General features: G+C 45.0%; 1 protein-coding gene across 12 annotated transcripts in view; it reads left to right on the top strand.

Annotated features, from left to right (window-relative positions):
• Window positions 1-25,155, top strand: part of CALD1 (caldesmon 1) — a 184,163-nt gene that overhangs the window by 71,901 nt on the left and 87,107 nt on the right. For 5 of the 12 annotated variants that reach the window (XM_035127489.2, XM_035127500.2, XM_035127503.2 and 2 more), the window contains exons 2-3: window positions 4,250-4,354; window positions 24,323-24,436. In XM_035127489.2, the coding sequence (XP_034983380.1) occupies window positions 24,366-24,436 (71 nt within the window). In that variant the 5' untranslated portion in view covers window positions 4,250-4,354; window positions 24,323-24,365. Of the gene's footprint in view, window positions 1-1,032; window positions 1,307-4,249; window positions 4,355-23,075; window positions 23,501-24,322; window positions 24,437-25,155 lie in introns of those variants that run through there. The other 7 variants (XM_035127490.2, XM_060280023.1, XM_035127496.2 and 4 more) reach the window with 6 other exon arrangements.

A 25,155-nucleotide genomic window follows, 5' to 3' on the forward strand; every position in this document is an offset into this window, starting at 1 on the left:
TGCCATGTGGCAATCCCTTGCAGACAGCTGCAGCACCTGGAGGCAATCAAGTCAGATCATGTAACCACAGCAGTGACCAGAGGAGGAATGACTGCCGGGAGGAAGGCAGAAAGCATAAATGCCATAGTACACCTGCATCAGCACAACCAGATGCCTTCATCTGCCCCAGCTGTAATGAAACATGTCTCTCCCATATTGGTCTCTACAGCCACACCAGGTGCTGTAACTCTCCAAAAGTTTGACCCCACCCTTGAAGGCGCACTCTTCCATTGTCTCCTGAGATAGGTGGATGCCAGCAATTAGCAGGATGGGTGTGTTTTAGGGGTGTTGGAGAATTCCAAGGAAAGCTGAAACGGGAGCAGAAATTGCCGGTGCCTGCTTATTTGCTCCATGACCAAAATGGAAATCAATTCAGCAAATATGAATGGTATTTGCTGCAGCTGTTGTTTTCAGTCTGAAAATGCGCATTTGATGATGTGATCCTCCCCTGCTTTTGCATTGTGTTTCCTTCACATTGAAATGAATGGGATGGAATAACGTAATGACAACATGAATCACACAATTTATGTAATTAATTATGTAATTTATGCAATTTTGCTACAGTAGAGAGTGAAACGAATAGTGTAGCTTTGTGGAGAAGGCGAACTGCAGCCTGTTGGAAACAGTGCTGCAACAGACTGTGAAATGGAAAACAGTGCTTCCTTCCATCCCAAGATTTGTAAAATAATAATAATAATTATAATAATACTACTACTAATAATTTATTTATACCCCGCCCATCTGGCTGGGTTTCCCCAGCCACTCTGAGCGGCTTACAACAGAGTACTGGCTTTGTACACCCAGAGATGTATCACAGCCCATGCTAACACTGCTAGCACTTCCTATATAATACCCAACCGATTCCACACTCCTTTATGGTCAAGTATAAGAACAAAAACAAAACAAAATGTCTTGCAAAAGAGATTCATCTTCATTTAAAGTGACTCATCTTTGGGTTGCTGCTCTGCCTCTCCATTTTGAAGTAATTGTGCTCTCTGCCAGCTAGGGTAGTGTGAGCGGCTGCCAAGCGATGCTCCGAATGAGTCAGTTTCTATTTGCCTCTTGTCCCAACAGCTATTTCCTGTCTCCTTATGGCACTAATTCTGTGCGCATATTAAAACTTGGATAGGAAAACCCCCAGAAAAAGCACTTCTTCAGCTTTTCCAGAAAGGCACAATGAACTCCACATCCTGCTGTCATTAGAGCTCTTGGTAGCAGAGCTTTTGAAGCTAGACGGCAAACGGAATGTCTAGGGAAATGCAGTGAAGTAAGTAATTTTTTATTAACAGCAGTAAACAGATTGCTCCGGCAGGGGTATTCTGTTGCAGAAACGCCTCTCTCCAATGGCCTGTGTCGTTCCTAGATGCGAAGATTTGCAAAGAGATGCATGGGCTGTTTTGACTAAGACTCGATTTGGACAATATGCCTTTCATGTGGAGCCCACTGGAAACTGCCTCCAGGCGACCACTGCTCCCTGTGGCAAGCTGCACACTTTAGGCTTTTTGTTAAATGCATGTAGGGCTGGAATCACACCAAACAACTTTATGCAGGCATGGGGGGGGGGAGGAGTCTGTAAGCCTAAGACTGAGTTCCACAGTGTTTTAAAATTGGAAGTGCACAAAAAAAAGCTGCTCAGTTTTAATTGTGGTGAGATGCCAAGTCAGTAGCCATAATTCCGTTAATTATTTTTCTTCAAATTACCCATGACCATAAACAGCTCCTAATCTTTCTGGCTGAGAGGAAAGAGCAAAATCTTTTAACAGAAGTAAGATGACTTGAATAAGTGACAACCTCGCCAAAGCAGTAAGTGTGCTCCTTTGGCTGTTGGAGCCGATGAGGAGATGAAAGGGATGGGGAAGATGCTCAGGTTGGTATTGTGCAGAGGTTTGGCAGGAAAGGTGAGCACTTTCTTCCAGAAAGGCTAGCTGCCAATATCAGGTAGTTTAAGGCTTCTGAGATCTCTTCTTCCTGTTCTATTCAGAGCTTGCAGGACATGTGGAGGTGATCAGGTTAAGGCAGGCATAGGCAACCTTCGGCCCTTCAGATGTTTTGGACTACAATTCCCATCATCCCTGACCACTGGTCCTGTTAGCTAGGGATCATGGGAGTTGCAGGCCAAAACATCTGGCGGGCCGAAGGTTGCCTATGCCTGGGTTAAGGGATCACAAGTCTTGCCATCCTTCACAGCCCAGATTTTCTGTCAGGGACCTGCATCATGGCAAGTCTAGTCATTGGAGGTCAGATTAATTTGACACCAGCAGAATTGAAGATCTTGGTTTGGACCAATGTGGCCACTTACACCTTGTAAAAAAGAGAGACTTGGCCACCCTATTTTGGAAGAGGGTTTTGGGTGACAGGAAAAGAGAAGGGTCCTTCTCTTGCTACTGTTTCTCACCTGACTTTGGTGGTTTTTGTAGTGGTTTTCACTTTTTCCATGAGTACTAGAAACTTAAACACGAGATTTATTTGAGAGTTTGTAGAATCATACCATTATAGAATTGTAGAGTTGGAAGGGACCACAAGGATAATCTAGTTCAACCCCTCCTGCAATGCAGGAATTGTTATGGCCAACGTGGGACTTGAACGCATGACCCTGAGATTAAGAGTCTCTATCCCGGTGGGTGAACCACATGGGACAAGAAAGACATTCACATGTCCATTGTATTCCCATATAAAGCCAAGGTGTGTGTGTGTGTGTGTGTGTGTGTGTGTGTGTGTGTGTGTGTGTAGGGGGACTATTATTTACATGAAAAAGCAGCAGGTAAGCCATTTCCCCTCTGCCTGGATCATATACTATAGTGATGTCCAAGAAGTTGATCACAATCTACCGGTCGATCGTGGGGCGTCCCTGGTCAACCGCATGATCCTGATTGTTCGACAAACAAACAAAAAACTCAACAACTTATGGTCTTCCTCCTCCCAAAAAGCTCAGCAACTTTGGTCAATACAATGGGTAGATCACTGCCTTTTTTTGTGGGAGTAGATCACAGTCTCTTGGAAGTTGGACACCCCTGCTATATGAAAAGGGAGCTGAGTAGAGACAAAACTCCTCTCTGTGTGGTGATGTAAGGCAGGGGAGAAAAGTGGGTTTGACTCCCCTCACCCATGTGCTCCTTTTCAAGTAACGAATGAATGGAGTATATGGGAACACAGAAATCAGGCCATTGGTCCAATTAGTTCTGTATTTGCTACACTGACTGGCAGCAGCTCTCCCAGCCTTACCTGCGGATGCTGGAGACTGAACCTGGAGACTTCTGTGTGAAAAACAGATGCTGTGCCACTGAGCTAAGGCCATTCCCCAGCTACCTTGTTACGGCTAGTTTGGCCCTGATGAAAGCTGTAGAGACTGAATCCATACTGCATACTACCAGGGCTTTCTTGATAGGCAGAACTTGCCAGAACTCAGTTCTGGCACCTCTTTATCTAGGAAAATAGCACCGCATACTACATACAGAAGCCGTACGTATATTTCTATCTACTCCTTTTCACTTTATTGTATGCAATTTAAATGGTGTGTATAAGCCACAAGTCCTGCTTATTTAAAGCCCTAAACGCCCTTGGTGCAGTATACCTGAAGGAGCGTCTCCACCCCCATCGTTCTGCCCAGACACTGAGCTCCAGCGCCAAGGGCCTTCTGGCGGTTCCCTCACTGCGAGAAGCCAAGTTACAGGGAACCAGGCAGAGGGCCTTCTCGGTAGTGGCGCCCGCCCTGTGGAACGCCCTCCCACCAGATGTCAAAGGGAAAAACCCAACTATCTGACTTTTAGAAGACATCTGAAGGCAGCCCTGTTTAGGGAAGCTTTTAATATCTGAAGGACTATTTTATTTTAATATTGTTTTCGAAGCCACACAATATTATTATTTATTATTAATTATTATTATTATTAGGGCTTCTCTTCTATGAAGAGAAATCTTGCACACCTGCCCACTCTTATGTGTGGGGAGCCTGTGTCAACATTGCAGCTGCTGGAGTAAGCCATAGCTGCCAAGTTATCCCTTTTTTAAAGGGATTTTCCCTTATGCTGAATAGGCTTCCTCGCGAGAAAAGGGAAAACTTGGCAGCTATGGTAAGTCTGTTCCGCAAAAGTTCCTGAATGTAAAATGACAATGTTATGGTGCTTTCGTCCCTCTTCAACGGAGTTGTGCAATAGCACAGAAATCCTCTGTGTGGATTGTATCCTTCACCTCTTGAATCCTTTTCTTTCCACAGCAATAGCCTACTCAGGCTGCAGAGCCATCTCTGTCAACTAACCTAAGCCTTCAGTCTTTGACACGCGACTGACCAGCTTTGACGTGCTTACCCAGCTGAGTCGATGTGAGTATGGTGGATGACCTTCTGATATTTGTGATACTTTTGCACTGTTGTGTGTGGTTTTTTTTATACACATTCTCACTTTTCTTCCTTAAAAACACAGCGCAGCAGCAACAAACCGTTGTAGGAGAACTGAACTTTCATGGGTATTTGTACTCTGCTTAATGAGAATAAAAATTCTAATTCTGCGTTGAGAAAACCTACATTTCTCCCCTCCCCATCATGCAAATCTAGTGGCTTTGAATGGTAGAATAATAATAATAATAATAATAATTATAATTATTATTATTATTTATACCGCGCCCATCTGGCTGGGTTTCCCCAGCCACTCTGGGCGGCTTACAACAGAAAAATGAAATAAACCAGTTAAACATTAAAAGCCTCCCTAAACAGGGCTGCCTTCAGATGTCTTCTAAAAATCTGGTAGCTGTTTTTCTCTTTGACATCTGATGGGAGGGCGTTCCACAGGTCAGGTGCCACCACCGAGAAGGCCCTCTGCCTGGTTCCCTGCAACTTGGCTTCTCGCAACGAGGGAACCATCAGAAGGCCCTCGGTACTGGACCTCAGTGTCTGGGCAGAACGAATTGGGTGGAGACGCTCCTTCAGGATAATTCTCATATATTACATTGGGCTCTTGACATAGGTGCAAAACCTTTGCTCTATTAGCAGAATCAGCCTCTTGAATGACAAAGGGTCTCCCAAATGCAGTTTTCATCAACCTGGTGCTCTCCAGATATTTTGGACTACAAATCAGGAGAAATTTTTATTTTGTTTGCATTTAAAGGTGAACCTTCTTAATTTGCTCTTTCTGGAACAATAGATCAACTGGGAACAGTCTTCAAAATCCGCACTTCTCTGAGTTTTGCAGTGCTGTTCTCCAACCAAGTAACGTGTACCAAAATGCACATACTATGCATAAATATACATATATTAGTGAAATTAGCATGAAAAATTGTCTATAAATGTGTACAGTGGTACCTCGACTTACGAACGACTCGACAACTGAATTTTTCGACTTACGAATGGGGGTAATGGCCACGCGCTTACGAAGGTCTTGACATCCGAAAAAAGGCCGCGGCGGTTTTAGATAGGGATTTTTCGACTTACGAATTTTTAGATAGGGTTGCTTCGACTTACGAATTTTTCCATTTCCAATGCATTCCTATGGGAAATCACGTTTCCAATGGCGTTTTTCCACTGCCTTTGGTACAGATTAAATTTGTAAGTTGAGGCACCACTGTATATTAGTAGAAATCTGCACTAAAATGCTGGTGAATTTTCATGAGGAGTTTTTAATAATTGCAAACTGTTGTGGAAATGTGAAAACCCGAAATTAAGATTGGAAAAGTCGGCATTATAATCAAAAGAGAACAGAGGATTTTCACTGCTTTATTAAGATCCCCACTTCATTATTATAAAAGATCCACTTGTTGGATCTTCTAAAGCCGTTTTCTGGGGATGAGAAAAGCTGTCATGCATCTTCCACCATTAAGCTAACTTTGAGAAGTTTGATTCAAAGCAAGACTGACTCTTGAAACAGGCATGATTCAAATGAAGTGTGACGTTGCGATACCAGCTGCTCCGCTGTCAGGCAAAAGAGGCGCATAGCTTGAATAGCACCTTTTGTTGAAGATGGTCTAAGCTTTTTTTCAAATTTCTGAGCCTTGGGCGAAACATTTTAGCCTTCCTTAGGAGTGTTAACTGTGTAGTCAGGTGCAGAATTGTGGGGTCTGGAATCTAAGGTTTGATCATAAGACAGGGATGGTCAACGTGGTGCCCTCTAGATTTTGTCGGACCCCAGCTCCAATCAGCTGCAGCCAACATGGCCAATGGCCAGGAATGCTGGGTGTTGAAATCCAACAATGTTGATTACCCCCGTCATAGAAGATAAGCACCACTATCAGTTTGCAAATTCTGGTTGTGTGCTTCATTGTTTTCCCATTGTCCTGCAAGCTGGCATCATGTGCTCGGGATGCTTACCTGCATTAAAAATATATATATTATTCTGGTCATTTATGAGCATCTCATGCGTATAGATCCACAGTCAGTTTGAATGGTGCTTCGTGTTTTGTGGTGGCACTGAAATTCAGAATGGCCTATGTGTCTCCGAAACACCCACCCCACCAGGCAAGCCCAACCCACCCTCCCTGACATTTGAGCCTTGCATGGGAAGCTGAGTTGGAGCCACTGGTCTATCTAGATCAGTGTTACCTTCACTGACTGGCAGTGACTTTCTAGGGTTTCAGACAGCACACAGTTCTTAGCCTGGTCTGGAGGTGCTGGGGATTGAATCTGGGATCTTTGGTTTGCAAGGCAGAAGCTCTACCTATGAGCTTCTCTGGTTTGCAATGGGCTTCCTCCCCAGCTACAGCAATGCCAGCTGGAGTCATTCAGTCAGTCTTCCTTGCCGCCAAGCCCCTTTCTTTCCCCAGCCCTTATGATGAAGAAGGAGATCAAGTGGAACGGAGGATTTCAGCAGCTTCAGAGGCCTGATTTTTAAGGCATGAGCACTACTCAAAAGTGTTCCTTGCTTTGGTGAAGCCTGGGAAATGGAGTCCCCAGTGCTCCATCTGGTACGCAGGATGAGACCCTACCTGCCAGTGGGCTGTCTCGCCAGAGTAGTGCATGCTCTAGTTATCTCCTGCTTGGACTACAGTACTCCAATGCGCTCTACATGGGGCTACCTTTGAAGATGACCCAGAAACTGCAACTAATCCAAAATGCGGCAGCTAGACTGGTGACTGGGAGTGGTCACCGAGACCATATAACACCGGTCCTGAAAGACCTACATTGGCTCCCAGTATACGTTTCCAAGCACAATTCAAAGTGTTGGTGTTGACCTTTAAAGCCCTAAATGGCCTTGGCCCAGTATACCTGAAGGAGCATCTCCACCCCCATTGTTCAGCCTGAACACTGAGGTCGAGCTCCAAGGGCCTTTTGGTGGTTCCCTCACTGCGAGAAGTGAGGTTACAGGGAACCAGGCAGAGGGCCTTCTTGGTAGTGGCGCCCGCCTTGTGGAACACCCTCCCATCCGATGTCAAGGGAATAAGCAACTATCTGAAGGCAGACCTGTTGAGGGAAGTTTTTAATGTTTGGTGTTTTATCGTGTTTTTAATATTTTGTGGGGAACTGCCCAGTGTGGCTGGGGGAACTCAGCCAGATGGGTGGGGTATAAATAAATCATCATCATCATCATCAATGACTTGAATTGGGAGAGGTCCCAAAAGCTGCCCATGTTTCCTCCCCTCCCCAGAAACCTCTTCGTATCAGCTCCTTTTTATCCCAGTGGGGTACTGAGCCTAGAAGTAACCCTCAGTGGGAGATGACTGGGGGGGGAGGGGTTTTTTTTGGGGGGAGGGACATCATTTGCAGAGGAAGGTTGATCACCCCCTCTTTGCTTCTCTTGTGCTGCGCCTTAAATTGACCCCCACCCTTCCACATTGTGGGAAATTGAGCCAACCTGCATCATGACACATGGGGTCATGCCTCCTTTGCCCCTGACATCTGCTTCTGAAATTATGTGAGACGCTTATTTAAATGAGTTTTGCCAAAAAAAAATCCAGAATGCCTCAACATCTTGTTTTCATAAATGGTTCAGGGTGGGGAGCGGGGCGATGTATGTCAACAAACAAAAGACTTGTGTACAACATCCAGAGCATGCAAACTGACCACAAATCCACATTTCGAATGGATTTTAAAAATGTGACGTAAACACTCCAAGCTTGGTTGGTCCTGCCGGTCAAAGGAATTCAGAGGTGGAGAGCAGAATGTCATAGTGGTCAGGATTTGCTTCTTTCTCAGCACAGAGCAGGAAGAGTTACTGGCAGGAATTCTGTTGTGCGTGTGCTTTTAGAACTCTGCGTTTATTGATCTCCTTTAAAACAGCATTTATTCTAAATGAAGAACAACTTCATGGAATGAGAATATAGTGAGATAGTAGACAACATTGCCAGAAAACCTGCCAGAGCCACTATATACTTATTGATCTAATACAGGTGGCCTGAGCCAAGTATCGGATAAAGGCAAATAAAGTCCTGTCTTGGACATGGACACCCAGATGCTCTTATCAAGCATCCAATCATTGCATTGCTGGATTGGATTAACAGTTTATCTAATCCGGCATTTTTCTTCAACAGGGATTAAGAATAAAACTTTTGCAGGAACACTTAGACTACTGTGTACAGTTCTGGTTGCCTTACCCCAAATAGGATACTATAGAGCTGTTAACAGTTCAGGGATCATAGATTTTTTGAATTGGAAGGGACCCTGAGGGTCATCTAGTTCAACCCCCTGCAATGCAGGAATCTCAGCTAAAGCACCCATGACAGATGGCCATCCAACCTCTCCTTAACAATCTCCAGGGAAGGAGAGTCCACAACCTCCTGAGGGAGTCTGTTCCACTATTAAACAGTTCTTACTGTCAGGAAGTTCTTCCTGATGTTTAGTCAGAATCTCCTTTCTTCTAACTTGAAGCCATTGCTTCGAATCCTACCCTCCAGAGCAGGAGAAAACAAGCTTGTTCCCTCCTCCATATGATAGCCCTTGAGATATTTGAAGATGGCCATCATATCTCCTCTCGGTCTCCTCTTTTCCAGGCTAAACATACCCAGTTCCTTCCACTGCTTCTCATAAGGCTTGGTTTCCAGACCCTTGATCATCTTGGTTGACCTCCTCTGCACATGTTCCAACTGGCCAACATGCTTCTTAAATTGTGGTGCCCAGAATTGGACACAGTATTCCAGGCGTGGTCTGACCAAGGCAGAATAGAGTGGGTCTATTATTTCCCTTGATCTGGACATTATACTTTTGTCAGGGGCGTAGGTAGCATGGGGAGGGTCTTCTGGGGCAATTGCCCTGGCTGCAGGGGGGGGGGGGCTCTGTTCACACTGCCCTCCCCGAGCCACGCAGCAAAATGTCCTAAAGTCAGGTGAAGTTTAACCCAGCATTTAAAGCATTCCATAGCCTTTGATGGCTCCGTTTTGGAATGCCTTAATTATTATTTCAGCTCTGCTTCTTTCACTACTATGGTAGTACTCAGTTGCAGCCTTGGAAGGAGCTACGAAGGAATAAGGCAGTGTTGCTTTACAAATAGGGAAACTGAAACCGAGGGGAGTGGAAGACATACAATGAAATTCTGAGTTCTCGTGTCCCAGAGCCGATATAACTGTGACAGTGAAGAAGTTTCCGCCATCCTGTCTAGTTTGGCTCTTAGTCTAATGCTGCAGCCACTAATCCACATCACCCTTTATCTAGGGTTCATCTCAGTTTTTGCAGAGTGCATTCCAACAAGAAACAAAGGCAGTGAAGGGGCTGCTTCAAAGCAAATGCCCTGTTTAAGGAGATAAAGGTTGCATTTTTTCCTCGACGAAGTTAGTCCTCTCATGATAGGCCTATAATCAGCGGTTCGGCTCACAAGTGATAAGCGCGTGGGAGAACTGAGCAGACCTTGCCTTGGTTTGCTTTTAAGGCTTTACTAGAGGGAGTTGAAATCCCTCTACTTAAATGTTCTCTATTTCCAAGCAGGATGAACCATGCAGCACAACAATTGCACAGCTGCTGGGTTGTTGTGTTTGGAATACAGATGCTCTTCTTTGTTGAGGAAAATGCCACAGGTCAGTTCTGTTCTCTGCAGATATAATTCAGACAGGTTCGTTGTTATATGCAAATAGGATTAGAAGGACCCTAAATGGACCGATTTTGCTCATCCAAGAATGGAGCCTCTTTCTAAATTAGGCCAAAATATTTTAATCCCCCCAGAGTTCCTTTATCCTCTGCATCTGTCTTACACTGGAGATACATTTTTAAGATTTCTTTGTCAAAATTACTTTTCTCTCTCCCCTCCCTCCAACCCCCCACCCACCTCCCGCTTCCTCCAACTGTACTGCGGTGGGGTCAACAGAGTATGGTTTTACTCAGGCTGGGAAACATCTGAGATTAATCACGTACCCGCAAGCCGGAGAAAACCATCACAGAGGGTCTAATGAATCTTGACTGTTAGTCAGGCTGGAGAATCCCCTTACAGACAGTGCGTGCGTTCAAAATTAAAACAAAGCAAAATACCTCTTGCGCACTCTGGCTCTGCGAGGGAGGCAAGCTGTTCCGTTTCACGACCGTTTCAAAAGATGGCGGGTTTAAAGGGAGCCAGTCCCTGCTGGTGGCCAGTATTTTCAAGGTCCGACCCTTCACAACAACACTTGCTCTCTGGTGGGCAAAGATGCCGTTGGCTCCTTCCATGCTGAGCACTGTGGCTCTGCAACTTATAAATACTGTGCAGAGTCTGTGCAGCCACCATGGAGCAAGGAGCCTGCGTCTTCCTGTGTTTCGGGGCCCAGGCTAGAGCTGAGGGCAACCAAACCTAGGTCAAGGTTATAAGGTCTTGCTCTGCAGCTCAGGCGCCCTGAGGGCTAGGATTGCCCGATTCAAAGCAGGAGAAAACATTCAGTATATATGTTTTGCACAGTGTGGCAAAAGCCAAGGCTGCAGCAACTTCTCCTGCCAGTTCCTTCCTTGTCCCTGTCTTCTACTCCCCCCCCCCCCAACACTGCTGTGATTGACCAGGGCTCCACGCATGCCATACAGCAAGCAGGAGCTAGGAAGTGAAGGACAGAGCCAGGGAGAGGATGGGAAGGAGGCACCGTGGCTGCCTCAACTCCTGTTATAGCGTGAGATTTAAAAGTCTATGTGTGTTCTGTGGCACTGGGCAACCCCGCTGAGGTCAGTTGCTAGAACTGGAAACTCCGTTGGTAACTTTATCCTCCACGAATAGGTCTAATCCCCATTCAAAGCCATCCAAGTTGGTAACATCACTGCATCTTGTGGGAGCAAATTCCATTTGCTGCATGAGGAAGTATTTTCTTTCGTCTGTCCCGAATCAAGGGCGTACCCACCATGCGGCAAGTTAGGGCAGCTGCCCTACTCTAGAAGCAGGGCTGGTGGGCAGAGGCGGAGCACAGCCCGGCGGAGCGCGAGTTCGCCGTTCCCGCCCGCCGCGCTGCGCCCTCCCTCCAGCTCCCCGGCGCGCCCTCTGGCAAGGCCAAGCGCGGCGGGGAACCAGAGAGCGCGGCGCGGCGGGCGGGAACGCTGAACTCGCGCTCCGCTGGGCTGGGCTCCGCCTCCGCCCACCAGCCCTGCTGCTAGGGAGGGGCACAGCCCGGCGGAGCGCGAGTTCGCTGTTCCCGCCCACTTTGTGGCCCCTCCCCTTCCGTGCCTTGGCCCCTCCCCTTGCCCCCCCCCCTAGTTTTGATCCTGGGTACGCCCATGTCCCGAATCATCCATAATTCATCTTCCTTTGATGTCCCTGAGTTCTAGGGGGTTTTCTTTTTGGGGGGGGAGACTTTTTTCCTACCCACTTTCTCTATACTGTATCATGCATTATTTTATACATGTCTATCATGTCACCTCATACTTGAATTTTCAAAAAGCCTCAAATGCTGTAACTTTTCCTTAGAGGGCAGTTGCTCCATCCCCTTGATTGTTTTGGCTGAACCTTTTCCAACTCTACAATATCCCTCTTGAGGGGTGGCGACCAGAATTGTGTACCTAGCGTTCCAACTGAGGTTGCACCATAGACATGGTAAGGTCAGAGTTTATAACTTAGAGCAGGGGTGGCCACCTTCCAAGAGGCTCTGATCTACTCACAGAGTTAAAAACTGGGAGTGATCTACCCCCTTTTGGGGGGTTTAGGTCAAAGCTGTTGAGTTTTTTTAAGGAAGGGGAGCCCTGTTTTTTTGGGGGGGTTTCATGTCAAACTTGTTGAGCTTCTTTTAGGAGGGAGGGAGGCCAATTTTTGTTTAGGGCTTCAGGTCATAGTTCAGCTTTTTTTGGGGAGGAGGAAAATTTTGGGTGAGCTTTTTTTTAGGGGTGCCAGTGATCTAGCAGTGATCTACCACAGACATCCAGTGATCTACTGGTAGATCACAATCTACCTGTTGGACGTGCCTGACTTAGAGATATCCAGTCCACTAAGTACAGTCATACCTTGGTTTAAGTAAACTTCTGTTTGAGTACTTTCAGTTAAAGTACTCCGCGGACCTGTCTGGAACGGATTAATCCACTTTCCATTACTTTCAATGGGAAAGTTCGCTTCAGGTTAAGTACGCGGTTAAGTACGTGGATCTCTGTATTTTAGAATTTCTGTTTTGTTGGAAGCCGCCCAGAGTGGCTGGGGGAACCCGGCCAGATGGGCGGGGTATAAATAATAAATTATTATTATTATTATTATTACGCTTCAGGTTAAGTACAGACTTCCAGAACCAATTGTGTACTTAAACCGAGGTCCCACTGTATTAAGAAGTTGGTCATTTGAGGACTTGCCCCAAGGCCACATGGTGCAGGCAGTTCCAGTGGCCTATCCATTGCTGCACGTTTATCTTGCAGAAGGTAGAGGTAGAGCACACAATTTGCATGCTGGGTAGGCAATGCTGAGCTAGATGGGCCAGTGGTCTGACTCCATAAAAGGCAGATTCCTGTGTTCCTGGATCCTGGGTGCTCTAGAGTCAAGCTGTTTCAAGCCGTTTCCCCCTTTGTCTAATCTGCCTGTGGAGCATCACAGATATGGTACAGAAATCCTGAGATTGCACCACTTCAGAATGCATGTACTGTAGTAGGGGAACTGTGTGTGCTAGCTGAACAAAACAGAACCAAAACCCCCAAAACTATTACAACTTTGCTATGCCATGCTAAAACCTCTCTCCTTTGCAGGCAAACTTTCCACAGGCAGAGATGCTGGGATTCCTTTCATTGGCCTTCTGATCTTTAGTCCTTAGTGTACACTCAGGCTATGCTTTTGATCTTTTCGCCAGAAAAAAAGAAACCACGAGACTCAGAAACTTCTTATGTGTGTGCATATTTATTTTTTTTAAACAAAAGTTGGGGTTTCTGACCATGAATGCTGAAGCTTCAAGCAAACCTCCCAATACTATGAGGTCTGATAAAACGGCTCAGGTTGGCAAAATGACTGATGTAATAAACAGAATTGGGCTTGTTTATTCAGATGGTTGGGCATCAGCTGAGGGTAATTTGCTGTGATGCCTGAAGAGCAGAGCCTTTGCTGAACAGAAACTTGTGGAAAAGGCTGTCGTTTGCTCCTGAAAAGTCTCATTTAATCCATAATTTAGTTTAGGCAATTTTTGGTGGTACGTGCCTCGTTGTTAGTCCTCAAGATTTTGCAGTGCAATTCTGCAACCCAAAAAATGTGTACAAAACTGCATACCTGAGGAAAAAGAGTGTCAAAATGCATATATTAGTGAAAACAACAAACAAAAATGTATTATATTAGGGAGAATTGTTTGCAAAAATGTGTACAGTCATACCTTGGATCCCAAACGCCCTGGAACTTGGGCGTTTTGGCTCCCGAACGCTGCAAACCCAGAAGTGATTGTTCCAGTTTGCAAACGTTCTTTTGGAACCCGAACATCCGACAGGGCTTCCGATTGGCCAATTCATGCAGCCAATCAGAAGCCGCGACTTGGTTTTCAAATGTTTTGGAAGTCGAGCAGACTTCCAGAACGGATTCCGTTCAACTTCCAAGGTACGACTGTGTGTTAATCAAAATGTCTGGCAAAGAGTTTTTTATTAGGAGAAATTTGCACAAAAAGGCTCATGGATTTTCTTTTTCTTTTTACATTGGGAATTGATGTGGAAATGTGGAGAGCTGGATTTTAAGATTGGATAAACAAGAAAGGGACTGAACTGAACACAACAATATTCTAGGGAAGCAGTTTCCTGGGGGTGTGGCTGCCGTCACGTGCTGACAGCTTCTAGGAGCCACTGATGCAAGGAGCTGAATGCAAGGTGGAGAGCAATGGTGCACAAACGACCCTAGAAGGAGCAGGATATGTCCCTCACCAGAGGTCCTACCCTGGCCCTAACACCTGGAGTGGAGTCCCTAAGGCCTTGCACACTTCCTCCTGGCAACTTCTGCAGCCAGGCTGGTGCCAAACATATTGCTCTGCTTATCTTTGCACACACCGACAAGGTTGGGAGGGTTGTGTGTCTTGTCATCTGGGTAGCCCAGAACCTCCATTCATCCTGTCCCAGCTTGCGGCTTGGAGAGGTCACTTCGGTGCTGCTAACACAGTGGTTTGACTATACCCCCGAATGCGCAGAAAGTACGGATGCTAACAATTCTCAGAGGAAATGTGTGAATTCTCAAAATGGGCCTCTCAATAGCCCATTTCCCACTTGAATTGTGTGAAGGGGACACAATTCAATAGCCCATTTCCCACTTGAATTGTGTGAAGGGCATTGTTGGATGCCGGGAAGTTCTGGGGTAGTTTCCTTAGAAGGTGGATATTATTATTATTCATCTTTACCTCCCCATCAGCAACCTGCCATTTGTGTGATTTAGGCCATGGTCTCCTAATGAAACCATGTGTTTATGCTCAGTTTCCCTTGCTATAAATGAATTATGTCAAGTTTGCTGCTTTGGTCTGCCCATAGTCTTGAGTTATTTCTAAAGTTGCTATTAAAACTGAAAGAATGCCAAAGCCAAGCACAGTTTCTTCTAGTATGGGAAGTTATTTTTGAACCATTACTGTCCTTGGAGCCATGGAAAGAAATTCCATTGCCAGTGGGTGACCTACAGTGATGGGAAAAAAGACATTAGACATTGAACACATTTCTCTTAACCTCTTTCTCTAGTTTCTGTGCGACCAGAAAATAATACCTCTGATTCTAAGGCTACAGAGGAGGGGTTCACAAACTTTCTACTCCCATGATCCACTTGAGAGGGCTGAAAATTAGTGAGGGCTACCCATCGCAACATGGGGTGGATGTACACACAGGAAAAACCCCACTATAAATAAGTCATAAATTAAATTGTTATAACAAAAGGGGGGGAAAACCTATGTAAAATCTCATAGAAGAGTTTTGTGCTCTACAGCACCATCTGGTGTTGTATGTTTACAATGCATTTAAAATGCTGTTTTCTGACTAATGTAGCTGAGTCCATGGTGGTGCAGGGACAGAGGCAATTACAAAAAGGTGGTGGGTGGAGGTGGAGATTGGCACAATCAGCTCACAACTACAGATATCATTTTCTATTCATATCTACTCCCTCTTTAGAAACTCTTTACCATAGTGATTTCCTTCTTGCAAAGCATCCCACAACTTTAGCTTTCCTCCGGCTAAGTACAGATACTGGCTCTGGAGGTTTTGTGACTTATCCTCCCTTTTTTAGGCAGAATTTGCTGATCCAAAGACTTTAATGTGGAGAAGTCCTTTTACTTCATTTTTTGCCCTCCCTCCCTCCCTCCCTCCCTCGCTGCTTCTTCTTCTTCTTTTAAAAAACTAATCTCCTAATGTCTTCTCCCATTCTCTTATCCCCAGTATATTATTATTTTAAACAAACATCACATTTATCTCTCTCTCTCATTTATTCTCATCATAATTTCCCTCAACACTTCCTTTGCTCCTTTCCCCTCAGAGTAGGGACATCGCCTCCTTTCCATCTGCTTCCTCCCTGAACTACCCTTTCTCCTTTGGCACCTTTACTTAGTGTGTGGGGAATTGCTGGAGCTGTCCTCAGTCCATGCAAAAGGCTAAGGTGCAGCCAGGGGACAGGGCAGGTGAGCAAGGAGGCACTGAGCAGGATGTGACTCTGAGACGCACCTGAAAGTGGCCTGAGATGACACACACAAAGAGTGCTTTTTTCTAGAAAATGAGGTGCAGGAACTCCCACTTAGGGATGGACAACCCTAAGTTGTTGAGCTTCTTTTTTAAGAGTTTTTTTTTTAAGAAAGCCAATTGCTGCAATTGGCTTTGGAGTTCTTGAAAGCAAAGCTGATACTACTAAACTGTAGACCCTTTTAAATAATGACCCTCAGAGTGCTTAGTCATCTCCACAATCATTTTTGTCTGCTTTAACATTTTGCAATGTGCAAAGAGGGAATCATATGTTCTCTGAGCAATAAGATGGATGGTATCCATTCAGACTTCCGGGTAAGTCTGCATTTGATATGTATGCGTGTGTGCGTGTGTGTGTGTGTGTGTGTGTGTGTGTCTATGCTCTGATTAGCAGCAGCACCTGTTTCATTCCCCCCCCCTCAAATAATGGTCTTCCTCGTAAAATTGTTTACTTTCAGAACAAGTCTCCCGAACGCCCCTCATATGAAAAAGCTTGGAGGGGGTGGACTATATGTCCCTCGTGGTCCCTTCCAATTCTGAGAGAGAGAGGGGGAGAGAGAGAGAGCGCAGAGGCGTAGCAAGCCCAGCTGGTACCCGGTGCAGAATTTTTTTTGTCAACCCCCCCCCCAAACGCGGCTCTGGCTCTGGTGAAAAGTGAAAAACATGAATTGCAAAAAAAAAACCCCTAGAGCTTACAGAACAAAACTGACTTGAGATATGAAATCAGCATTGAAAGAACCTATAAGAACAGTTGAAAAATCACATGCAACAGAAAATTTTAAAAAATTGTTTCCCAGTGGGGGGCGCCAAGTGTCACCCCCCTCCAGGGTGGCACTCGGGGCGCACCACCCCCATCGCCCCCCCTTGCTACGCCACTGAGAGAGAGAGAACTAACTAACTGAAGCCTCACTGAACTCAATGGCACTTACATACAACAAGATTGTACTGGTGAACTCTTTAAATGTTAGTTATTATATAGGAATTCTGTCCCTGTTTGTATCTGGCCACCCTAACTCTGAACAATCCCCGCGCCCGTCCTCAAAGATATTGTAGGCTGCTGACTGCATCACATGGAATTACTATTTTCCAGAATCCCCCCTCCCTGGGTGAAAGGTTAGCTCAGAGGATCATTGTTTGTCTTGTAAAATATACTGCTGAAAGCATGCAGCTAGCTGAATTAATCAGTGTTCCTGCTGGAATTTTACCTTTTGCATTTCCTGGCTTCTCATGACTGTCCTTGCGCATGACCTTAATGTTTTGTTTAGCGCAGAGTTCTGCAAGATGCGAGTAAAAAGAGAGGGAAAGAAGGAGGGAGGGTGTCGGCTGAGTGATAAAAGCATTCATAAAACAAGCTCATTCACAGGTGATTAAGGCTTTTATATAGCATTTTAATTAAAAACCCAGAAGCGGGTTTAGTGCTGCCGTGGGAGAGGGCCATTAAAGCAAGCTGTCAAGTGCGGTATACATAGGGTATGTTCAGACATAACACCTATCCATAGATTTTTGTTACATGGATGTGCACTGAGGGGCCTGTGGCCTTCCCCCTGCATGGCAAGATACCTCCTTTCCAATCCTTACTTGTCGCAGGCCATAGTTTACAGTTTTGTCCAAATGGGCAGAATACGGTCAGTGCTTGCTTATGAACCAGGAGGGAATCTTGTTGAACACGGGGAGGAAAGTGAGTGTGTGAGTGTGTGGATGAGCCCAAGGTTCCTCAGTGCTTGCTCACAGAATGCCAAACCACGGCTTGGTGTTGCGTCCAAAGATCTCCACAGATCTGCACAAATTTATTTCTGTTTCAGAGTGAGAAGAATCAACTTGAAAGCTGATTTACAATTTCAATTAATAAAGCCAGAGTGAATTTTCTGAAAGCAGTCAGGAAAGAGTGGGGGGAGGGGGCAGGTGCAAGGCAGGACTCCTGCACCTTTAATAGCTGGGTAGAAGAAGGATTTCAGCAGGTGTAACTTGTCACCTATTCTACACAATTACTAAAGGTGCAGAGCTCCTCCTTTGGCATCTGGCTGCTGTGCAGAATTCTGGATTTGCTGCGCGGATCTGTTCTCAACAAAGCAGGAAAGGAATCTTAAAGGCCACCAGGGTTGACAGTGGTTTCTCTCTTATCAGATGTGAAGGTTGGGGGTGAGTGTGAGTTTGTAACTTAACAGCTTTGCCCAATGCACAGTGAGTTTGCTCCACAGCAAACAGGCCTGTGTAAAACTATATTGAATGGCATTTAGGGTTGTTGTTGTTTTGCCTGGGATTGCCATGCCTTGAAAGTCTTTAAAGGCACACACAGAAGAACGAAGGGATGGGCTGAATTCAAACAAAACTTCAATGTTCACATGAGCTAATGTGTTTATTTTAACTGACATCCCAAATGAGCTGTTCTGTTTGGGAAGAAGCAAACTGCTGGATACATATCCTTAAAAAAAAAAAAGTGGTGCACAAGTTCAGCATCTTCAATGAACATGGAAACATAGCCAGGTTTACAATAAGGACTGCATACATGGTTACATGAAAGGAACACGGAGGGAGAAGTCAGTCCAGAACAACCTTAAATGGAGGGGTTTCTCTTTTTTTTAGCAGGGAGATAGGATGATAGATGGTACCATTTTGTCACTTTTGCAATGCAGTACATTTTGCATTTGGGGTTTTTGACTTGATAAACCACCACGTCACACTCAATTTCATTCATGAAAGTGGGTGTGGTATGACACAACAAGGATTGTCAATGGACCTGTTATCACTCCTCTACCCTTTTCCACTCATGCGTGCTTCCGTTCCCCTATCACTCACTGTGCGGTATGCCAAAATACTGCCGAAAATTTCATTATGTGAGCAAAGCACCTGCAATATGGGTTTCTAGGGCTGCAAATGGGGGTTTTTTGTTTGTTTTTTTATGGGAATGATTAGCACAGAAATGAGCACTAAACTTCTACTACATTCCACTAGATTTCCAGAAGCACTTTTTGTGTGTGCTATTTTGCCTAATATATTCATTTTTTGCAAGCAGTTTCCCCTGTTGGAATGCTTTTTGTGTTATTTTCAGTAATATATGCATTTTTGTTCCTGCTTTAGTCTAAAACAGCGTTTCTCAACCGCTGTTCCGCGGCACACTAGTGTGCCGCGAGACGCTGGCTGGTGTGTCGCGACATGCGGCGACGAGAAGGGCGATTTGCATTGTCACGTGCCTGGCGGCCGCCAATAAACAACACTAACCCGGCAGGCTTCCTTTCCGGCGGGTGAGTGTTGTTTATTGGCGGCCGCCAGGCACATGACAATGCAAATCACCCTTCTCGTTGCCGCACGTCGCGGCAAAATTTAGACAAACTAAACTAAAATTTAGACAAACTTAAAGAAGCTGGCTGGATGAGCTCAACCTGAAACTTGCTGAGCAAAGGATTGTGATGGCAGAGAAATCAGCGGCTTGTGAAGCCTTATTACAGGAGATTGCAACCAACACAGCAATTGGCAAGTGTTTCTTACAGTCATAATCATATAGTCAATATAGGGCAGCACAGAGTTAAATTTTTTAACTTTTTTAATAGTGGTGTGCCTCGTGATTTATTTCATGGAACAAGTGTGCCTTGGCCCAAAAAAGGTTGAGAAACACTGGTCTAAAATACACTGACTGCATTTTCTGGTGGGAGGACTGCATCACAAAATGAGGAGAGCTGTGAGTTTTGAAGGACAGCTGCATTTCAGCTTGTGTATGGGTCTCAAAAGTGTGAGCTGGGTAGGTTTTCATAAACATTTAGACCAGATAATTCCAACCCACCCCCCCACCCCAGTTTACATGCAGCATGTCAATGGGTTAAACAGGTGCTCTGAGTGGTTTCAACCTCTTCTTAGTTTCTGCGAAACTTGTCCCTGTTTATAGCAGGTTTGAACAATGGCCAATGACCCTCCCTCCCTTGTAGTCTTTTGAAGGATTTTTCACTTCCAAATATTTCTGAACAGGTTTTGATAGAAAACAGATTTATTTGTTTTTCTTCTAGACAGACTAAGAATATCTAATTCTTTTAGATATTGCAGAAGAATGCTTGACATAGCTATAAATTCAGGGTGCCAGTTTAAACAACCTAAGCTCAAGTCACGATTGCTGCTAGTTTGCTCGACTTTTCAGATGGTGGGGGTGGGGGTGGGGAAGGGAGAATTGGAATTGCTTGCCTGTCTTCTTCCCTGGGGTCGCTTGCTGGTGGTTCAGCAGATGCCAGAGCATACACACAACTGAAGCAATACATTTTATACCCTCAAAGGCCAGAATGTACACTTGGAATTAGCCATTTCACATCCTAGACGAGGCTATGCATACGAACTGACCCAGTCGGTCTCATGCCTCCACTAATAGCAGCTGCTAAAAGAGTTGGTGACCTTCAGCTGTGGCCACTTTAACCTCCGTCATCATCCCTCAATTTTTCTAAGCTGTTTTTGGGCACTGTGAATTGTTTACAATATGTGTCCACTTCCTCCAGATCCTTTCTGTAGCCTCCTTAAGCTTTGTAGTATTGCAGACCACAACTCTAGCTTGTATCATCTTGATGAAATGTTGCATGCTCTTACACAGGGGTCAGCAAACTTTTTCAGTAGGGGGCCGGTCCACTGTCCCTCAGACCTTGTGGGGGGGCCAGACTATATTTTGAAAAAAAAAATATGAACGAATTCCTATGCCCCACAAATAACCCAGAGATGCATTTTAAATAAAAGGACACATTCTACTCATGTAAAAACATGCTGATTCCTAGACCATCCGTGGGCTGGATTTAGAAGGCAATTGGGCTGCATCCGGCCCCCGGGCCTTAGTTTGGGGACCCTGCTCTTACATTTCGGGGGGGTAAGCAACATGCCTTCCCTGTGCCCCAATTTCATTTTTCTAATAAGCATTTAAGGCTACTGTAGAGACTAAGATTCTGGTTTTTTTAAAAAAAGATCCTGTGATTCCCCCCTCCCTGTTTTGTACTTTTTATATTAAAATTTTGCTACTTAAAAAGAAGCCTAGTAAAAGAAAATGAGTGGCGTGATGTCATTCCACTCCACCCTGCTGTACCCCCCACCCAGAATCATTGATTTGGCTTTCGGAGGGCAAGGGGAAGGCTGGCTGAGATGTCTGCCATATATAATGCTGGAAATTACCAAGTCTGTGGCGGGTGGGGGGATTAGGATGGGATGGGGGAGGCATTTGATGCAGTTCACATTTAAAGGTGAACTGCCCCAAGCTGCACTTTGTGAGAAAGATACACAAGCCAAAATGCAGTCATACTCTGAGATTTGCACACTTCTTTGCAGAATAAACCAATTACAATACATTTTGGAAAGTTGCTTGTTTGCTATGCGTTTGGTTGCCTCTTAAAGGTAAAGGGATCCCTGACCATTAGGTCCAGTCGTGACCGACTCTGGGATTGTGGCGCTCATCTCGCATTTTTGGCCGAGAGAGCCAGCGTACAGCTTCTAGGTCATGTGGCCAGCATGACTAAGCCGCTTCTGGCAAACCAATAGCAGCACACGGAAACGGAGTTTACCTTCCCGCTTGGAGCGGTACCTATTTATCTACTTGCACTTTGACGTGCTTACTGAACTGCTAGGTGGGCAGGAGCTGGGCCCGAGCAAAGGGAGCTCACCCCGTCACAGGGATTCGAACCGCCAACCTTCTGATCAGCAAGCCCTAGGCTCTGTGGTTTAACCCACAGCACCACCTGCGTCCCTTTTGGTTGCCTCTTAAGTGATCCTAATGAAATGTTAGTTTCTAAGATCAAGGCGAAGGCTTTTGTCTATACAACTGGTCCCCATTTTGAATCAAGATGGTGGACTGAGCCTTTCAAAACTGCACTGATTTTAATCACTGATTTCGTAACACTGCCAATGTTTTGGTTTCTTAGAATCCCCAAGCAATGCTAGGCATGAGGCTACTTGTATAATATATAGCAGAACAGACCCTTAATCAATGATGGGTGGGGGCGCAATGTGGACTGTGATCCTTGAATGAGCATTGAAGTGTTGCAAGCATATATCTATTTTCATGTGTACAACACGGCAGCGCATGGGTGCTTGGATGTTGATAGGTTGGCACAGCTCCACATCACTGAAATGTTGGCCATAGAAAACTGCTTTGAAGGAGAGGGACCTAGGAAGGCATCTAGTCTACCCACCCTGCTCCTAGCAGCTTCTGCAGCATAGAACACGGCTACAACATCCTGACAGATGGGCCCTTAGCCTCTACTTAAATAACCCCAGTCAATCAGAGTTGATTGTTTCCCTCTCATGCCTGCATTCAGTGCCTCTGCATCAGAGTGCCAGAAACTGATTTTACCTGTGTTTGTCATCATTTGGCCATTAGGAACTTTCAGCATTTGTCTCCATCATTTGCCGCTCCTTACTTTGGCTGAAACAAGCTGAAAACGGTTGCTGCTGTTTTCAGATCTAGCTGAGCACAATAGGTTTGCCAAATGCCAAGATAGTGTGTGATTATTTGTATTGGGTGAGAGCCTTGGGGGGTGGAGCTCTCCACCAGAGGGCAGAGCCTAGAGCAGTCTTTGCCAACCTGGTGCTCTCCTGGTATTTTGGGCTGCGATTTGCAGCCAGAGAGTTACAGTTCCCAGAACACCCTTGTGAAGAAGAGTGAGTACTGTAGTTGTTAAACCACTCGGGGAATCTTAGCTCCAGGAGCGGAATAGGAACCTCATAATCACTCTCAGCACCCTTAAGAAACTACAGCTCCCACAGTTCTTTGGGGAAAGCCGTGACTGTTTAAAGGGGTATCATGGTGCTTTAAATGCCCTGTGTGCGGACTGCAATTGTTTTTCTGTAAGAGGAAAATATTTGATGGTTTGTCCAGCTCCCCTCCTCCACCTTTGTGAGATGTGCCCTTCATCTCGATAAGCAGGGCAACAGTCTTCCTGTTCAAATATTAAGGAAGGCCACTGCATAGGTCTCCCCTCCTCCTCTGTCTCACTTCCACCAAGTAATCATACGTGAGCAAGCCCTATATATACATATAATCAGCAGGCAAGCTTTAACTAATTCCAGTTTTCTTTTTGTCTCCTTGAAATTGCACTGTGCATCAACCCCGTGTCCCGCCCCCCCTTCACTTTCCTCTTTCCTTCATTGCAAATGCCTGAACTTGGAGTAAAGGGTTGGAAATTTTGCACGAAGGAGGGGGGGGAAGGACTCTTTTTTCCCTCTCTCCCTTTTAAATAAAAAAAAGCACCCTGAGTGCAGAGTCTGGGCTAGAATTCCAGAGGAAGTTGAGGGCCTCCTGTTCTGCACAGGAAGCAATCTTGGAGCAGGCCTTAAATGCCAGATTCCAGGCAGAGTTTAACTAACCACTGACAGCTCTGTAAACAAAGCAGGGACAAAAAAGAGAGCAGCTTTCCCTTTTCTGGTAGTCATTTTTTTAGTTTGGGGCCTGCAGGAGAATTCTCCTATATTTGTCTCGATAGGATATAAACCAAAGGCTGAGAGGGCTTTGCACATGAAGGAACTATAGAAGAGAGCAAATATTTCATGGAGTAAACCCTCAGGAGGAAGGTAGGTGCCTGTTTAAATTGCAGGGATCAAGCTCTATCTTTTTCTCCCCTCCCCGCCCTTCTTTTCCCAAAACCCAGCAAAAATGTGCCAACCTCCAGCTTTGCTTTCTGAAGAAGGATTTATAGCAAAATTGCCTTTGACTGGATGATATTTTAAAACACTAGGTTCTCTCTCTCTCCACCCCCTCCTCTCCACCCCTAATGCCACCTTTAATCTTCCCAAAATTCCTCCTTTTAGTACTGTGGCTAGCAAGGCAAAAACATCTTTCAAGTTCAGGGTAACAGTTTGCTGGAAAAAGTTGGTTGATTTCTTTAGTTACAGTTTTTCCCTCTTTCTCTCTCTCCCCCAAGTTTGCAATTGTATTATTGTGATGTTACAAATTAACTAATGTTTCATTCACAGTTCCAGTAACCAAGCTAATGTTAAAATGTATACATTGCTCATGTTTGTTATACCCAGACGATGGTTAAATAATAAATAGTTGTTTTTGTCAACTGTTGTGCAATCTTAAGGAATAATAAAATTGTTATAAAGACTGTTCCCCCGGCACAAAAAAGCCTTCATATAACAAATAGAAAATTAAGAAAAACATCTTAATTTCTAGTTAGGGAGCTGAATTCCAAAATGTGTTGCATCTAAATTTTTAAAATTTTATCTTGGTGACTCTTTGGGGATCCAGTTTATTATCAAGGGGAATGTGACAGAGAACTGAATTTAAAAGGCGAACAAAACTTTCATGTAACCCAGCTAATTAAAGGCACCCTTTCATTTCCATGTGCTGTTCTAAGCAACTTTCGCCTCTCTTTCTCTTTCTTCCTGAAGTTCAGTCTGACTTGGGGGATATATTCAAGTCTGAGCGCACGCCATGGACGACTTTGAACGTCGCAGAGAGCTCAGGAGGCAAAAACGAGAGGAGATGCGCCTGGAAGCAGAGAGGTGAGTAATTAAACTTTATTTGGAAATGCTGTCTGCAGTTTTATTTTTTACTTTTTAAAAAAGAATCGTCTCTGAGACTTCCTCCCATTAAAATGAACTGAAGAGACATGGTTCAACAGACCGTGCTGCCTGGAAGTTTAAGAAAAGCAACTTTCTCTTTCTTTCTTTCTTTCTTTCTTTCTTTCTTTCTTTCTTTCTTTCTTTCTTTCGCATAGTATGAACACAGCAGTTCCTCAACCAGTAGGCCCTTCTATGAATTCCATTTGCCACCGTTTGTGCCTTGGGAGGGGATTACCTGAAGGAGAGGGGAGGCAGAAGACAGTTTATAGGCCTTATTAGAAGGGAGCAGAAGAAGTTGGTAATAGCCATGTTTCAAGTGTCTAATTACTGTCAAGTCGACGCAGTCCTGTTTGATAGCCTACAATGAGATTACAGGGTGTTTGAGTAGAAGCTGGTAGGGAGCATTTTTAATGTGTCCTTAACAGTATAGTATGCAACAGTAAATACTGTTGCTTATTAATAGTGGACAGTGTGTCTAATTCAAATGCATCCTTTCGGACTACAGTATATCCTCTGGAATGATTTCTTGCTTGTTCCCTTTGTGCTGGTGGAGAACAAAGCTTGGGTCTAAGATATTTAAGCCCAGGATGGGGAACCGATAGCCCGTGGGCCAAATTCACCACCTCCTGGCCCTTAGATAAGCACCTAATCCCAAGGAT

The sequence above is a fragment of the Zootoca vivipara genome, chromosome 10 (genome assembly GCF_963506605.1).
Source record: "Zootoca vivipara chromosome 10, rZooViv1.1, whole genome shotgun sequence".
Classification (NCBI taxonomy): Eukaryota; Metazoa; Chordata; class Lepidosauria; order Squamata; family Lacertidae; genus Zootoca; species Zootoca vivipara.